General features: G+C 39.9%; 1 protein-coding gene and 1 long non-coding RNA gene across 6 annotated transcripts in view; one reads left to right on the forward strand and one right to left on the reverse strand.

Moving 5' to 3' along the window:
- Nucleotides 1-14,858, reverse strand: part of LOC310894337 — a 50,366-nt gene extending 35,508 nt beyond the window's left edge. For 4 of the 5 annotated variants that reach the window (XR_014579817.1, XR_014579819.1, XR_014579820.1 and 1 more), the window contains exons 1-2: nt 13,730-14,858; nt 11,811-11,928 (exon numbers count right to left, since the gene is read on the reverse strand). This is a non-coding gene — a long non-coding RNA (uncharacterized lncRNA). The remainder of the gene's footprint in view (nt 1-11,810; nt 11,929-13,729) is intronic. The other variant, XR_014579818.1, reaches the window with a different exon arrangement.
- A 261-nt stretch (nt 14,859-15,119) lies between these two features.
- Nucleotides 15,120-19,017, forward strand: part of MEOX2 (mesenchyme homeobox 2) — a 55,762-nt gene continuing 51,864 nt past the window's right edge. Inside the window, exon 1 of the mRNA XM_083824315.1 lies at nt 15,120-15,899. Coding sequence (XP_083680441.1) covers nt 15,389-15,899 — 511 coding nt within the window. The 5' untranslated portion in view covers nt 15,120-15,388. The remainder of the gene's footprint in view (nt 15,900-19,017) is intronic.

Raw genomic sequence — 19,017 nt, forward strand, 5'->3', positions numbered from 1 at the left:
GTATATTGTTTATATGTCTTTTTTTTGTCTTTTTTTTTTTTTTTCCCCCGTTAGCATTTCTCTTTCCTTTGTTGTTCCAGCTCTCTCCTATCTAGAACAGTAATTCAGAAATGACTGTGGTTGAAGAAAAGATTTTGGACCTATACTATTCTCAAGAGCACAAAAAATAGGCAAAAGGAGTCTCCTGTACTCTACCTCACTTAAACAGAGCTGTATGTGTTTGTGCATAATTTTCCATTTCCTTTTATTTCTCTGGAGCCAATAAGGTGTGTGTATGTAGGGGGGTTTAAATCCACTTTGCCATTAAATTTACCACCTTTCACCCCTCAAGACAATGTTTTATATTCACTGAAATATCAATAAATTTTGCAATAATTAGAAATGATGCTTGTCAATATGATAGACACAAGCTTTTCATACTGTATGAATTCTTTCACGCCGGTCAAATCTTGGTCTTATCCAATGTAGCTTCAGGGGAAGCTCCCTTGTGTGGCAAAAACAGGCTCCACCTGGTTCCGATTAACATCGCACTGGTTGGATCTGCCCAGTGGTGGCGTCAGAAAGTACGGAGCAGAGAAGCCCGCAATTGAAGCTGTCGATTCATGGCCTATAAAGCTAAGAGGCTATTATGGTCATCTGTTCAGTTTGCTCCTCTGTGTGAGGGGCACCACAACTTTCCTCAATTACTTTTTTTTTTTTTTAGAACTATAGCATAGATTTTAATGGAAGAAAAAGCATTTGATCTTGATTTAAAAACCTTCCAGTGTGTTTCTCCAAGTATATCTTCTGTTATACCTTTGTCACCGGACTGTAAAGTCTAGTGTTATCAAATTTCTCACATAGTTATTTATAAGCTGTGATCAAGTAGCCTTTTAAACTTCTCTCTGATAACCTAAATAGATCAAGCTCCTTGAGTCTTTCATTACAAGGAATGTTTTCCAATCCTTTCATCAGTCCTGTTGCTTTTCTCTGAACCTTTTCCAATTTTTCAACAATCTTTTTTCTTGAGTTGTGGATGCACTATTCCAGAACTGGTTACATCCGTGCCAAGGACAGAGGTAACACAACCATACTGTATGTTTCTCTAGTTCTGTGCCCATGGGTTGTATCAGACCCATGTCTACCTTCCTGTGCTCAGAACTCTTCCCAGCTGACTATCTGCTCTGCCGTCTTTTTTAGACTAGCTTCAGGTTGTGGGCAGAGTCCCTACCTTGTAGCAGTGACATGCAGACTTTCTTATTAGAGCAGTACCTTGTGTTTGTCTGATCTGAAATTTGCAGCTTGTTTAACTGCTACTGGCTACAGCCAGTTTCCTGAGAAATCCAGGTTCCACAGTGACTTGGCTCTCTATTTACTGGTCTTCCAATCACTTTACTGAAAACTTCCGAAATATTTTCTCTTATTATTCATACAAGACTCACAGATAGATAAAAAAATTTCACAGGGACACACAATTGTTGGTTACCATTAAAGTAAGCAGCGCTGATTATTATTCCCTACTTACTATATGAATGAGACAGATTTGAGTCAATTTAGTAGGTACAATATTGACTTTAATGTTTTTGTTTTTGTTTTTTCAAGAAAATATTATGATTAACAACTAAAAGACTTTCCAATATTCCTCTGCATATTTAATACTACTGAAGTTATGTTTATCCAACCAAATATATGCTTTTATTAAATGATATCGAGTTAGCTTTGGCATGATAACTTTCCATAAACTTCTGTTCTCACTGCTTTGATTAAAATGAGCTGATATTCCTAGAAATCCTTCCTTATTTTGCTTGAGATCAATGTGAAGTTGAAATGCCTATAGACATTTAAGTCATCACATTTATTCTTTTTAAATATTGACAAAAATTTGTGCATAGTTCTCTGAAACCTCCCTAGTTCTCCAAGAGGTACTAAAAATCCTCACTAACTGTGCAGACAGGTTCTCTGCCAAATGTATTAAAATACCTCCATGCAAATTATTCAGGTCTACTGATTTTAAAAATGTCTAGTTTTATTAGCTGTTATTTAATGTTCTCCTGCACTACTACTGAAACACAAATTCATCGCAATCATCTGATATGAATACATCATATGATATTTTTCCAAAATACAGAAAAAAAGTATTTGAGAATGCTTTTTTTTTTAAAAAAAAAAAGTTATTACAAAAATCCTAGTAATTTCCATTTAATAAGGGAGCAAGGCAATTGTTAGGATTTTTTGTTTATAATATAATTTCAAAATGTATTCATATTGTACTTATCCTGTTTTCTTTTTATGACCTTTGGCTTTCTTTATCAATGCTTTTTAATTCCCAGCTTCTAATTTACATTAATGGCTACATTTTCCCTTGCTTCTACATATTTTTTTCTTTAGAAGCTGCCTTCACATACTTTCTAAGTCATTTAATTATTTTCAACAAAAAAATTAGGAGGTTACTCCTTGCTTGTTACTTTTTTTTTTTTTTTTTTGAGATGGCCATTAAAGTATTCTTTAGGAGCCTGAAGTTGTCATTCACATTTTATCTTTGATACTTTCTCTAAATAACTGGTGCACACTCATCATCCATTTTGTAAAAGCTGACTGCCTTATATCACCAAATGCAAACATTGGATTTTAATTCTTTTGCTCATACCAAATTTAATCAAGTTCTAGTAATTAATGTATAATTCTCTGATTCTTCTTCGTCACACTGAAATCTGGTAGAAAATTTCTCTGTGTAGGATGCACTTGGGAAAATTGTCATTTTTTATTTATTTAATGTAGCTGATGTTTATTATGGACACTCTGAAGTTTCCAGCTCATGTTAAGATTATTCCATAGTCCATAAGCATTTTTTCAATGTTAAGATATTTCATGACATGAAATACAGACTTTTAAAATTATTATTTAAACATTACAGCAATGAGAATCTTTTAAATGAGACATAAAATGTGAGATATAAAATGTCAGTCTGATATAACTACATTTTGAATTATTACTTCATAACAGAGTGTAATTTTAAAATTATTGACACAGTTACTAAGAGGTGTGAAAGATTTAGAGTACAGAAGCAGGTTTTTGTTGCTTTTTTTTTTTTTCGTGTAAGAGTGAAGTCTGAACCTAGATTCACAGTGTCCTGTCATAGACTATTTATAACACCATATGCAGATTGCTCACTTTAATGCTTTGAGCAGAAATACATTACAGACCAAAAATGCAGCTACAATTATAACGAATTATAGAATTCTGGAAATGGGGGCTGAAATTCTAGCCTCTTTGAAGTCAGTAGCACTCAAACTGTTAGACTTCCAGCAGTTTTCTTCACAAAGCGCTGTTCCATATTATAACAATTTAACTTGCCACTAGCTTCATGGTGAAGTTTGCTAACTGGACCATAACTCCCAATTAACTCACTCTGATATAATTCTATTCTTTAAGAGAGTGAAACCTATTCAGAAGTGTTACTAAATAAGAATGCTTTCAGGGAATGCATCTCCTAATTCTTGCTACATAATTTACTAGAAACATTTTTAAAGAGGAATACGGCATTTCTGTTTGTGTAGCAAGCAAACTATTCTTAATGACAGACCTGAACTGAATGCTTATGATATATGTTTCTAATTTTAGGTATAGTTGCCTTACATTTATTTGGTTTCATTTCTTTTACAGTTTATCTTGCCTGTTTAGACAATCAGTTCTCCTGTTCCGTGCACAGCACCTGACATAGAAGGGCAAAGATCTCAACAGAGATCCTATTAAATTGTTACTAATGATTCAACTGGTCACCATGTAAAATTAATTATTAAGGTTGTAGGTATTTTATCAGCAAGAACACAATGTATTACCTGTTTCTAGCAATTCTATGCCAGTACCTTATTAAGGTGTAATACTGACGTGTATATGACAGTTCTGAAAGGAAACGTGAAACATATTTGAGGAATACAATCAGTGTTAAATGGATTAACAATAGATTTGGCTTTAATACAATAAATCCAGAGAGACTCTGAAAGCACAGGAACTAGCTACGTTTTCTAAGCAGATGTATTTCCTACTATTTAATGTATATAAAACACATGAATTGAATTTGTTATTGGTATTCTGTACCATGAAGAGAGTAAGGAAAAAAATCCATACTACCATTCGTAAGCATAATGTTAAATAAAAGAAAATAGTGTCTCGTACTTGTCGGACAAGTATTCACAATAAAATCATTATTAGAGGACATTCATTCAAGCAGGAACACTTGTTTGATTTGTGAGAGGCCAAGGCTGACTAGGCCCAATGACTAATATGCCCTGTCACCAGTACAAAATAGTCTTCCAGGCAATATGTTTGGGAAACTGGACTTTTTCTGCTCATGCTCTTTCTGATCAGACTTGTCTTTTTCTGGCAGCTTTTGCCAGCAATCAGATTCACTGGAAACATAAAAGAGAAAATGATCGCTGGAGTTATGCTGAACAAGCGGAGCGTTATCTTTCTTCTTGCTCTGTTTGCCCATGTGCACAATGAAAGGAAGCTGGCAGAGGTCCTGATCCAGGAAAAGGATTATGGCCTTTATCATCAGACAATAAGTTGAGCAAATTGCAGACCACAAACTACTTCTCTTCGGCATACTGCTGAAGGACTCATGGCTGAACTCGGTGCCTTAGAGGTACTAGGAGGAAGTACAGGGAGGTCGTAAAGATGAGTAGCCAGAAAATGAGGGATGCTTATGAAAGGTTTGCTGTTGAGCAGTGGGCAGAGGACAATATAGAAAAAATCTATAATTCTAAAGCTTTAATGTCTTTATTATTTTTAATTAGCTTCAAAATGTGTAATAATCCATGATACTGTTACTCCAAAGTCTTTGTTGTTCACGTAATAATCTTCCAAAGAGGAGTATTTGACACACATGTGACTAAAGATTGAGATATGTGGATTTTCAAATACATACAGTGCAGCCAGTAACTAAGAACAGGACTATTTGTTTAATAGTGGCTCCATTCATTATAAATAAATGAAAGAGGATTTTAAAAGCAGGGAGTTAGAAATAAAGACTTCCACAGCCAGGGAAATAAAATCTTTCTGCTCTTAGTCATCTTTGTTATCATACAACCCTTCCTTAAAACTGCTTCAAGGGGTACAGAAGAGAGGTTTCAGTGCTATACCCTGTAAAATTAAAGATTGTAAAGCAGAACACTGACATGGTGACTGAACCCCTTTGAGCTTTTGAGCTGGTCTTTGGAACTTTGGAAGGAGTCCAGATTTTTGCTAACTCTTTGTTTCCAATCCAAAATAATCTGGAAATAATAGCTGTAACAGGAATGATAATAATGTATACCTGTAATAAGGATCCAAACTGGCTGAAATATGTCAGTTTAGTCTCTGGTACTAGTGGTATGAACTTTGCCTTAACGTGATTATTTCATATGATTTTTTTTTCTTTTTTCAAATGCAAAATGGTTTGAGGGCTGTTTAAAGTATTTTTTTCCAGTGTAAATCAGCAGACACACACAACAAAAGGACTGAAAAAGACTGAGCAGAAATCTAACCCTCCAAAAATCTTTATGGGCAAACTGTTTCCCTAATAATCCCTCATTATATAAACACCTAAATAAGATATCTAGAGAAAATTGTCTGAAAATCTGACAGACTCAGTACCTTTGAAGATTCTGCAAAGCTGGTCTACTAACAATGGTTAGCTGATTGAATGAGGCAACAGGGAATTATGAAGACTGCTTATTTTTCTGAATCCAGAGGTTTTATTCTTTTCCCTACCCCTAGCTTCAGAATCACTTTTTCCATACAAATTGGCATGGTGTGGTCGACTTTCCCTCTGATATTCCAAATTCCTGATACTCTCTGTGTGGGGAACTGCCGCTCACGCCAAAGGGATGCTTGGCTTGTTGTGCTCTCTTGATAGATACTTCAGCAATGCTGTTAGATTAAATAGCAAGGGACAGCAGAATTTTAGTCATGATCCATCAGGCGGATCTGAGAGGAGCCGTTTGCCCTGAGAGAGGATAGACTTTCGAGACATATGGTGCTATAATGGGGGGGGGGTGGGGATTTTTCAATTCCAATCCACCCATTCCGGATGAGAGAGACTGAGCTAATACCCTCGTGTATGGTGCAGTGCATGTAGCTACGGAAGTAGCGTTAGGATGGAATTTATGGACTCTCTAAATTGTTTGCCAGGAAATGTTTACTAGCTATGCACAATAAACGACTGTGAAAGCGTATTCCTGTGTTTAATATGATATGGTTATTTCCTTATATTTGGGCCATACTATTATGATACCAATAAAGGAAACTTAAAAAAATAAGAAAACAAACAAGCAATGTATGTTCATATTTATGGGACTTAATTTGGGAAAGTCTGATGGACTACAAATTGTACAGGGTAATCTTACTGCATGCACCCCTGGATACACGCCATGCCTGCCATATTAGAATTTAAATGTATGACTTATTTTTAGAGTGAAATATTCTCATCATCAAGCCAAGGTATATGTTAAAAAAGACTTGTTACCACAGCTGCAGGGGTTCACATGTATTATGTACTTCATACATAATGAAATTAATGAACGTGTATACAGAAAGACAACCTACTTACTTTCCAAAATGGGCACACAGCTTCACAATTTGGAAATTCATTAGGCAGTATTGAATTGCAGGCTGAAATCTTGGAATTTTGCTATGGGATGTGACCTTTACATCCACACAGCTCCCTGTTATACCAGGGACTACTGTACTGTTTTATAGGGTATGTTAGATTAGATACATTCCCAAACATTTTTCTCAGCTAGGAAGTGAAATCAGAATTTTGGTAATCTGTGCAAAGAGATTTTTCTGTTCCTTCGTTTACTTTAATGTGAGGCATTCTGGTTTTGTGTAATGCATCTAAGAACTATCCCCATTATTAAAAAGAAAACAGTCACTAACCTAATTTGTTTTAATCGTACATTAAAGATTTGAGCCTGGAGGTATGTTCGCCTTTTTGCGTGGTTGAACACCCTCTTACAGTGTATGCATGTGCGTATATATACATCCACTATGCTGTTTAGCAGAGGATTTTCAAAGCTTAATAAACAAATCTTTGTAGCAAAGCAGTTTCTCAGTTTCTACTTGTATTTTCTGAAAATAAGAATAGCTGCAATAGACAGGCATACTTTCTCCTTTGATTGCTCTGAATATAATGAAGAAGATTAATTGATAGAAATGAATGAAAGAAAAGTTAAAGTTAGAGGTCTCAACTTCTATTACAGATTATCTAAAGGTTTTAGTGCAATAAAAATTTGAAAATGCATTAAGAAAACAACATTTTATCCACCAGATCTCTTTCACACTTTTGTTTTAAAATGTAATTTTCATTTTTTTTGTTTGTTTGTTTATTTTTTCCACAAGAAAGAATATTTATGTGTAGCTGCACTTTTTGAAATTGCTATTGCAGTCTAACAATGAAGCTGATCCTGTAAAGTATCTCCCGTGAGGACGATGGGGAAAAAATAAGACTCAAGGTCAAGCCTGAAGACAATTCATGTTATAAAACACTTAAAGGATGAATTGTTTCTTTATGATACTTTCAGAGACTCTACCAAGATGATCACAATATTGAAAGCATATAAAGAATACATTATTCCATGATGGTGCTAGAGGTAAAAAGTAGTAATGAGAAAGAGGCACAAGAAAAACCTTGGTGACAGCAAAACTTGTTTCTACAAATGGGGATCAGTACATTTGGATGCACTATGAATAAATGATTCATACCGTGGGATATTAGGTTTCATTCAAACTTCATTGCTTCAAATGAAAGAGCTTTAGATGAGATTTTTATTTTATTTTATTTTATTTTTTAATATTGTAAATACGTTTCTCAGCATAATCCTACTGCCTACAACTAATGAGATGAAAAATCCAAAATGCTTCCAAGTCAGTTTACCTGGACATTGTCTGCTTTATTAGTTTTAATTGGTGTTGTATTGGGTATCATGAATGAAAAGGCACGGCTTTCAATGTAACATATCCAAGAAGCTGACATGTCTCATACTTTTCTCTTCCATTAGAGACATGCTATGTCTCCAGATGCTGGAGTCTGGATTTAGGGGCATATACTGCTCTTGCACAAATAAGAGTTGCATATGTTACGAGTTAATTCCATTTTGTTGTGTTCTCTTGCACATGGCATTTTGAAACAGTTAAATAGAAATATATTTTTAGTTTGCCATCTTGTATTGAAATATGCTTGCATTATTAAATAAAATCTAAATCCCTAAGTGATATGGTCTATGGCTGAAATGCACAAATATGTAACGTGGACAAAATGCCTCTAAGGGAACTGTAGAAATCTAGAGAGTGTCCCCACATGCTGTATTTTGCATGTGTGTCTCAGTCAGCTGTAATGTATGTCAAATAGTATACCTCTAACTTGCTATACAGCTGAGCTTTGCCAAGCCCACAGTGCTAGGCACTAGACACAGTTTTGGAAAATGGGATAAGGAATAAAGAGGTTTCACACTTTTATTATGGGCATCTATTTTAGATGAAATGCATGAGACAGGCACCAATGAAGAGAGAAAGGTGGCTCCTGAGAGTGATTCAGTGTGCCAAAGTCTGATACATATACTTAGATGGTGCAAAAGCACCTCAAAGACAGTCCCTCAGTGGAATAGTTTATTGTACCCACCCTGAGACCTATCTGTATTGCATCAAAGGCCACATAAGTGTGATGCATAATAAAGCATAATGAATACAAATATCTTGGAAAGGTTAATTGCAAGAAATAATATATTCACAACGTATTATTTTTTTTAATTATATATATATATATACATATATATATGTATATATATATGTGTCAGTCTCCTGAAGGTATTCTGCTTGGACCTTCTTTAAAGATACGGAAGATGCTGTCTAATTTTTTAAACATCAGTAGTGTCATTGACTCCATCAAACTTAAAATAATTTCCTGAATGTCTTCATATCTTTGAAACAAATATGATTTCATCTTTCGGTGATCCCTCTGCAAATTAAGCTCATCTTGGCATGTATTTTTAAGGGAAAGGGAAATCTATCTTTTTTTTTTTTTTGGGGGGGGGGGTTGGGGAGTGGGCAGTGGAGGTGTCAGATCTTTTTAAAAAAATTTTTTCCCCTACAATCTGTAATACTAGCATCTAAAAGAATCAGCATAAACTAAAATGGTCATTTCAAACAATTTTTACTTCATATTTGATTTCTCCTATTCAGTATCTATTATTAGCGTGATCTGGCATTAGACATTGAGGAGTATGTTGCAGCTATGACTAAAAAAGTACATGCAATTTTTAGCTGTTTCCTACAACTAATATTAATTAAGATTCCAATCCTGCAAATGCATCTAGTCAAACAAATCACCATGAATACAAGCAGGACTCTGTGAAAACACAGGAGTACTCCTATGTGAAGCAAGTGGAATGAATAAAGCCTGAACTCTCTGGGGCAGTGAATATCTTTCTCTTCTCATTACTCGCTAGTTCTATGTTTCTTCTCCAAGTCTAGAGCTCATCACACTATAAATCATAAGGAAATATACCTGCAGAGTAGGTGACATCATCCCAGCAGCTATTAAAATCTAGATATTTTGTAGTTATTTATTTTTGGGGCATTCATCTATGCATATGTGTCTTTTTCTCATTCCAGAGCGGAGAAAATTAGAAATGACTAGGAATACACACACTGAGTAATATTTTCCTCATTAATGTGCAAAAGAGGTGATGAAGATTAGTGACTTATCACTCTGTTAACATCCCCTGATGGAAGCAGAATTATGAAATATGCCCCCTGCTGCTAGTCTTGTAAGGGCCTGGAAATGTCAGTCAGGGTATGGTAAGTATTTCAGGTAATGGTAGGATTTTCTTTTTCTCTGTTTTGGTCTTGGTAAAGTAATCATGCTGTATATCTACCCAGTAAACAGCTATAAGTCTTGGTGTGAAAGATTTGATACACATTTGAGTGAGCTAAATTTTTTTTATTCTGGATGATCAAGTATAATCAGCAAAATATTAACTGTACAGTGAGAAGTAAGCATTAGTAAAAATACAAAGTGCTCAAAATACACTTAGCCATTCTTCCATCTGTATCTTTATTTTTGATGAGGGCTCTAGTAAAATATCTTCTGAATAGTTATCAAAATCCACAATGCAAATTGTATCAAATAATATAATGAATAATATGCAAAAATACAAGCCCTTTTTCCTCTACGATTAGTAATTTTAATAGGAGAATTGACTGAGTATTGTGTCCAATTGTCAAGATCTGAAGAAAACAAAATGGAAAACATATTTTTTCAGGCATCATTGACTTGCCTGCACATGCACTTTGAATACATTTTTAAATACAAATGAAAGATGTATAATTAAAGTACCCTGTACCCTACACGGATTTTGATAACTTTTTTTTTTTTTTTTAAGTTTGGAGTTCTTAAGTGGAGGTAATACTAGAAAGAATGAAACAATTGGTAAATTGCAATATAACATGCAGATTGGGAAACAAATGGTATTATGCAAGAGAGTTCAGTTTGCAAATAAATTATCTATTTAAAACATGGAAACACACACCAAGGTTTTGAAGATAACTTGTTCTGGGGCTTTTGAGTATCTAATGTGGAATGCAAGTTTCCTGTAGTTTAAACTCTAAAAGCATTCCTGAAACATCATAGTTCAGGTGTGAAGCCTCAAGTACATTAACCATTTTAATATTTCATCGGTTTATTTAAACTAAATAGAAAGCATAAGATATTTTACTGGTTCGAGTGGGTTGGCAACTGAAATAACTTTTAATGATGTAATGCAAACTTGTAAATCATTTTCAGTGAGGGCCTAGTTCAGCACAACTTTTATGTAATATACTAAATTGCTGGCATAGCTTTAAAATTTGTAATACTTGGAGATCATGAAAATTAGAACAGAATCCATATGTACACAGGAGAAGTAGCTGAAAATATGGATTCAGGCTTAAAGTTTTTATAGATACGTTGTAGTCTTTAAACCAAAAATTGTGTCTGATAAGTGTTAAACCAATGCACATGTAAACGTTAAAAAGAATGAAATGGAAGTACACCACAGAAATGCAATGTTAAAGTTATGTGGTACGCTTTGTGGTAGTGTAATTTCTCACAAAAACTGTTTTTATGGTGAAGTATTGGGAATATACTGCCATACCATAGGTATATGAGAAGTAAATGTGATTATTGACTATTTTAACTAGGCAGGGATATTGTATTATTGACGAGCCAGTCAAAAAATTATTCATTTTCTGTGCAAGGACTTTCAGTTAAGGCATCCAAGCATCTTTGAAATGATGCTTAATCCCCTGGCTTTATTATTGCTTATATATGTAGATTTCCATCATAGCATAGGTATCAAAAGAAACGAATCATACTGTTTCCATGGGACTAAAACAGGGAAATTTTAGGGAGAAAAAAGAAAAGGTGGAAAATAAACATACATCTGTTGTGAATCTGGATTGACTCAGGTTAAATAATGATGCCTGCCTTCATCAAATTGCCATAGAAAAATATGAACTGATCATAATTGCAGTACAATAAAATTTCGTCCTCTTGCTTTGGTATGCTCTTGAGTACAATAAAATCTTTGGCTAAAATAAACTGAATTCATATTTTTAAGCTTTCTCTTTGACAGTAAGGAGAATATTCTCAAATGGTGCAAATTGGCATCACTTTGCTGACTTTAACAAAGTTAGGATAGTTTACACCACCATAACAGTGGTCCTCAAATATGACTGTCTGATTTTATTGTACTATGCATATTGCAAATATGCGAACTGCACACTAGAAAGAAATGTTCAAGAATCTTACTTACATTCTGATAAATAGTCAGGAAGATGGTGCTTTTAGCCTCCAAAGTGAAATACCGACTACAAAAGTCCTGAAGCGGAGAAATTGTGCGCTGGTTCATTCGGGTCAATTTTATATGATCTCTTTTGCCATAAATCGTAAGTTAAAAAAAAAAAAAGAAGAAAAAAAAGAAGAAGAAAAAAAAACAACAAAAAACACAAAGCGAATGCAAATATTAGCCCATATATGAAAATATAAATGATGTTCCAAACTGTGTTGGCTCCAGATGTTTTTATGAGTTAAACAGTTTACTGTTTTCATATTTAAAACATTCTATTTTTTCACTTGATGTTATAAGCTTTGGGCAAACTTGCTGGCATTGATTTAAGTTACGCTTTTGTACCATATGTAGGTCAAACACACATTCTAAAAAGATACAATATGAGCAAGAATCTGATCATTTATATTGGGAGGTGATAGCTGCTTACACTTTATTCAGTAATTATTGCACTGAGAAGCTTCGCACAGAAGCTTTCTTTGACTGAAAAATCATACATTTTTACAAAGGATGATATCATGTAACCATAATTATTCGATAGCTCCATACAGAAACTTTTTGGATTATTCCAGTTAACGTCTGAAGTTTTTTATTTGCCTCAACATTAGTTGCCTATATTGTTTAAAATGAAAGCATAAAGCTCTGTCGAGATTTGTATTTCCAGTTCTTGCGTGCTTAAAAGCGCTTATTGAAGAAGTAATAAGAACACTTGATGCGGAACTTGTGTACTTATTAAGGGACTCAATAGCCAAAGGAAATACAGTTCCGAATATTCAGATCTAATTATGAAGCTGATGGCAAAGACTTAGTCATGCCATTGTAACTTCGTTATTGTGTTCTTTTTATTTTTATTTTTATTTTTATTTTATTTCTTCACCTTTTGGACCCTCTCCTACCTCTCCCTAAATGTGCTATTTGGCTCTGTGTCTTATTTCTCTTGGAAACCTAATCTTTCTCCCTCCCCCTCGCACCCTCTCGCTTTCTTCATTGTGCTTCACTTATTTCACTTTTTTATCTTGCGCGAGAAATCCTGTGCGGCCATCCCCTAGAATAAAAAAAAAAAAAAAAAAAAAAAAAAAAAGAGAGAGAGAGAGAAAGAGAAAAAGAAAAAAAAAAAAAAAGGCACTTTTATTCTGCCTTGGGTTGGGGACTTCCCCGGCCCCTTCGCAGCTGTGGCGGTGTCAGGGCTTCAGCGACGGCTGCCCTTGCAGGAGGAGTCCTTGCATTCCTGCCCCCCGGCCCCAGCCGGGCCCCGGCCCCGGCCCCCCCGACGGCGCCTGGCCCCCGTGTCCGGGGCGGGCGGGCCGAGAGCAGCAGGTTGGAGAGCCGCGCCGGGGCGCGCCGCGCACGCCGGTCCCCGCGGAGGGGAGCGGACAGGAGCGCAGCGGCCGCCGGGGGGGCCGCGCCCGCCGCTCCCGCGCCCACCTGGGGCCGCCCCCGCCGGCGGCTGCCCCTATGCCGCCACCGGCACGGAGACGGGCCAGGGCCAGCGGAGCCGCTGCGGGCGGCGTGCCGGTGGCCGTGCGCCGGTCGTCGCTTCGAGGTACTGCCGGCTGGCCGGGGGCACCGCCACCCCTGCGCTCGCAGCCCGGCGGGTTCGCAAAAGCAAGGGGTAGTTCAGCCATTGAGTTTTCTTTGTACTCCTTGCTTTTAATATTAGAGCACATATTGAAACGATAAACACAATGAAAAGCACAAAATATTTCATCAGTGTTGTAACTGTATATTTCCTTTATTCTGAAGAAATATCAAGTTTTGAACAGTACACAGAGGCAGCAACTTCTGCTTTGGACGCAACTCTCTTTTTAAAGACCGCGTTGTTACAGTTAAAACTAAAGACAATTCTTAAAAAGCATTAGATGTCAGAAAAGGGGGGAAAATCTTACCGTCGAAAGACTGCTGCAGGTTCCAGCTCAGTCTGAAACTGCAGGGAAAAGTGGAGCAGCTGCTGAACAAAAGTTTTAGATTTTTTTTTTTAGAAAGTCTGCAAAACTAATTTCCCACAAAATAGGACTCAATTTCCGTTTAAGAAACTAGCTCTTGCAAATCTCATACAATTCCTGATTTTTTCCAATAGCAATTCAAATTCATTTTATCTTTCGCACATGGACCCAAGAATTTAGACTTAAATTGCATGAGCGCAATGGCCTTTTTTCTTTCTTTCTTTTTCTTTCTTTTTTTCTTTCCTTTTTTTTTTTTTTTTTCTCCTAAGTTTGGTTTTCAGGGAGGAGGAGGAAGGTAGAGCGAGGAGGAAGGGCCAAAGACCACAGCGTTACGGCAGTGGGCACCTCTTTGGTCAGCGATCAAGAAACGCGTTATCCTAATTTAAACCAGTTTACAGCCTTCTTCGTGGCTACTGTTAATTCCAATGCAGACATATTAAGAAAAGAAAGATAAACCAAACCCAGGCTCTCTAGGTTGTCCCTCTTGAGACACTAAAGTCCGCAACGAAGCAAATGAAGACACAGCGACGGGAAGTTAGGCGGGCTGCTTTTTTGGACGGGAAGGGGGCAAGAAAGGAGCCTTGTCTTTCTCCGACCACATTTGGCGGCTCGTTGAGCGCCGGCGATTTTCTTGCGGCCCCAGCCGCAGGGGGTCGGCGGCCTGCGGCCCCCATGGCCGGGTGCGGGGGGCGTGCGTGCGGCCGGGTCCGCGCTGCGGGGCCCGGGGGCAGCGCGGGGGCAGCACGGGGGCAGCGCACGGAGCCGGCCGCGCAGCGCCCAGGTGCGCCGGGCGCGCAGGTGAGGCTGCAGCCAGGCGCCTTGCCTGCACCCCCGGGGAGAAGGGGCCGTGCGAGCCCCGCACTTCGCCCCGCGGGAGGTGCCTCAATTCTTTGTCGCTCCCCTCTTCCCTGGGTGTGGGGGGGACACACGCGGTGGCACCCCGGGCGGTGACCCGGTGGCCCTTCCATCCCTCCTCGCCCTCTCCCCGCCCGTGGGGGGGCGCGGGCGGCCCCGGGACGGCCCGTGGGGGAGGCGGACGGGGGGCGTGCTCCCCGCGGGCAGGGAGGGAGAGGCGGGCTGTGCCCCCGCGGAGCCCCCATGGAGCCGGCCCCCGCCCCCCCCCCCGCCGCTGCCGCGGGCGCCCTGGGCGCGGGTGCGCAGCGCTGCCGCCCGCTGACGGAGCGGATCGGCGCGGGGACGGCGCTGGCGTTTTGGAGGGAGTTTGCATGTGGTCAGTGCTGTGTTGCTAAGCCAGCCCCCAGCTCACATTACACACTACTGTATTTATAACCTCTCGGAGCCGTTTCCCCCTTCGAGCAGTTCTCTGGGACCACCTTCTATTGGCTTCAACCTCTCCCACTTCTTGACATCTGAGCAGCTCTGAGAAAGGCTCATCTAGGTCCGAGTGTTTATGCAGCGGAGACTGGCCGCTAGGGCTAAAGACCTGGATTATCTGAGCTCAGCTGCCTGCTGCAAAGTCTGTCGTTGCCGTTTTGGAAAAAAAAATCCCAACCCCGACCTGTTTACAGTGAAAGTTGACAAAGGGTGGTGAAGTTGGATCCTTCCTAAACTCTCCTGCCTGGAACCTGAGACTTGCATGCCATGGATCACACACTCTTTGGCTGCCTGCGCAGCCCCCATGCCACTGCGCAGAGCTTGCACCCTTTCTCCCAGTCTTCTCTTGCCCTGCATGGAAGATCTGACCACATGTCCTACCCTGATCTGTCTTCTTCTTCTTCCTCTTGCATAATAGCGGGATACCCCAATGAGGAGGGCATGTTTGCCAGCCAGCATCATAGGGGGCACCACCACCACCACCATCACCACCACCACCACCACCAGCAACAGCAGCACCAGGCTTTGCAGACGAACTGGCACATTCCTCAGATGTCGTCTCCTCCCGCCGCGGCCAGGCACAGCCTCTGCCTTCAGCCCGACTCAGGAGGACCCCCGGAGCTGGGCAGCAGCCCCCCCGTCCTGTGTTCAAACTCTTCCAGCCTGGGCACTAACACCCCCACGGGGGCAGCGTGTGCGCCAGGGGACTATGGCAGGCAGGCTCTGTCCCCGGTGGAAACAGAGAAGAGGGCCGGCAAAAGGAAAAGCGACAGCTCAGGTAACGGCTCACGCTTTCCCCTGCGGGGTGGGCGGCGGGTGTCGGGGGGAGCTGCGCTGCCGGGCCCCGGGTGTCCCGGCTCCGCTCGGCCCGGCTCGGCTCGGCACGGTCCCGGCGGTGCTCTCGCCTCCCGGTGCCACCGGACTGCTGGCTCGCTGCTTCCCTCAACCGCGCTCTCGGGATGTCCATCACGAAAGCGAGCTTTCTTAGGGCTGGGGAGGTGCGTGGGGGGGAATAAAAAGGAAAAATCCAGCACGTGATAGAGCATGAAACGAAGGTGGCGGTGGTGGTGGTGGGGAGAGTTTCCTACAGTCAAGGAGAGAAGCGGTTGTAGTTTTGGTGAGGATTTGAGCATCTGGTCCCGCGCCCCCCTCCCCCTGCCCGGTACGCCGCTTCTGCTGCAAACTTCGGAGCCCAGCGCTCTCCTTCCCCTCCGCCCCTTCCCCGCCGAGCTGCCGGCAGCTCCGAGGCGATTGCACAACGGTTGGGAACTCTCTGGGAAGCGGGGCTCCGTGACAAGAGTTCGTGCCTCGCTGTCCTGTAGGAGTTGGCTGTGCGCGCAATGAAGTGCTCGGCGTGGAATGGGCAAACGCTGGGGTCTGTAAAGCAAACGGGGGAGTTGGAGTTGCAGAAAGCTACTTCACTTCAAATTGGTGGTGCCGGGGGCGAAGGGAAGGAAGGAGCTGTTTGACTTTTAAATAAAACACTGCAATTCTTGCTTAAAGACGAGCTGAAGCCCTGTAGACCCTTAATAATTCCAGGGGGGGTGGAGGATGTCTGCATCTCTAAGCGTGCAAAAACCTTTCTAAGCATGCAAAAACCTTGATATAATCCCTGCTTCTAAAACAGCGAAGCCTGTCAAAGTCCCGCTCTGACAAAAGACACTCCGCGAAGGCGATGCGATTGATGGCACTTCCGTCAGAGCACACATAAACTGAAAGGTCATCAAAAATATACCGAGACAGGCAGTAGGCACTTGAAAAAGAGAGGACTCAACATTTTGAAAACTCAAGAGCGGGCGTAGCAAACCATTTGTTATCAAGGAAGAGAAAGTGAAAAGCTGCTCCAGACAGTTACAAAGTTCACTATAGAAACTGTGACCTTTTTCACTTGAAATGTTGTGAGTTTGGTAAAGTGGTAAGCAATAAAAATTATTTTAAAAATTAACCCTGGAGGATGCTATTGCTTTGATCACTGTCCATTACATTAATAAATATTTACAGTAATTCAGGATGGGCTTAACTGGGTTTTATCTTATGTAGCTGGGCTGAAAACTTCCAAGATTAAAAGCCGTATTTTGTCGAACACTGGTGGCGAGCTCTATCATTGCATCTTCATTACATTGTATGAAATAAAATGAACTCTTGGATTTTGTGAGGCATATAAGGAATACTAAAACTTGCATCCCCAATGCTACTGAAAAGAACTGGATGCCAGTTAGTGTAAGGATTTATTGTATTTGTCAGTGTATTTAAAGCTGAAGGAAAAAGAAGGAAATGGGTCCCTTTCACCGTCAGGGAAGTATCTGTATGGGTTTCTGTTTATTTAGTTTTGCAATGCAAACCGAAAAAACAGTGGGAAATGTCACAGACCTTACCCTGAATTGACTGGAGCCTTCCATTGGATTTAGTGGACAAGAGCTGGAGCCTCTAGTCATGATTATGCTTACATTGCACTGTACTACGAACCTCACTTTCTAAGACTTTCTGAAGCTCAAGGCAGGTAACTATTGTTTCCTCCCTTCCAATAAGAAAAAGTATATTATGTCTATTCACACAATTAGGAATCCCTTGAACTGAAAATAGGCATCTTTTGACAACAATGGGGTATCTGTAGTATCTTTGTTTTTTCTTCAGGAAAAGACTGAATTTTGGACTGAATATTTAACCCCACCCCTTTATTAATCCTGAACGCTCATGCTAGATATTTAATGTCCTCTTAATGCATGGCAGCAAGAACTAATTTTATGTCACTGCAGTTCTGTATTTGTAGTCAATAATTGCCCCTCATTTGTCATAAAATCAAACCCTTTATTTCTCACTAATCTGCTTTTTAAACAAATTGCCATATTTTAAAGAATTTCATCCACTCCCTCCTCACATTTTGGAGACAGATTCATCCCACTTGCAACTACTTCAATAGGCATTTGTGTAAAATCCTTAACAGTAAATAACTAAGAAGCAAAGAGAGACTGTTTAAGTTTCAGTGCTAGCATTCTGAGACAATTATTAATGCTTCTGCTTATTTACAGATATATTTCCTCTTCTCAAGCATAATCACATAGAGCCACAGAATGTCCAGTGACTTCTTGAGCACTGAATCTCTTCCATATTTCAAAAATGAATTAACCTTAGGCTGCCCCTTTCTTGCAGTACTTTGCTTTCACTCCTGAATGTTGATCAGGAATGTTGATTCATAAAACTGAGTTTATGGGTAGTTTAAAGAAAGAGTGAAACGCGAATAATACTCGTATCATTTATATCCCAAATTAATAACTGTTGCTTAGCCATATAGATGCTGTGAATATTTATGGTAAGAGGTGCCCATTTTTGCTTTTTTGTTAGGATGGCGGAAATGTAATTTTTTTAACAATGAAAAAGATTTTGGATGATGGGCTGTGTGTTTGTTCCCGTGCTTGCTCTTTTTCCCTGAAATTCACGTATTGCAGGGAATGCGAAGATAGAGACAATGTTTGTGCTGTGCTTTGTTATACTTTTTGTTTGGGATCAAGGAAGCAAGGTGAGATGTGCTTTTGTAGTAGCTTTATATAAGCTGTCTGACTTACAGTTTTCTTTTGCTCTAACCCAGGTTTTAAGCAGTTCGGGAAGTACCCGTTGAAGATATTGAGTAGGCTGCTACAGAACAGGGTGAAATTGCCAGCTGTTCTTGTTACAAAGGACTGGGAAATGCTGCTTACTTAGCTATCAACTCCTGTACACTACAGCTGTCGGGGTCTCCGTGTTCTGTAGTCACTCTCTCATTATCTTGAGGACATTCCTTTCAACCTGCGTAGGCCCAGCAGTGGGTTAGTAAACATGCAGACGAGCTGGGGAGGGATGCACTCAGATATGTAGACGTTTGCATTTTGCAGTGAACAATGTCGTCTGCAAGCTTGCCT

The sequence above is a fragment of the Anser anser genome (assembly GCF_964211835.1).
Source record: "Anser anser genome assembly, chromosome: 2".
NCBI classification, from domain to species: Eukaryota; Metazoa; Chordata; class Aves; order Anseriformes; family Anatidae; genus Anser; species Anser anser.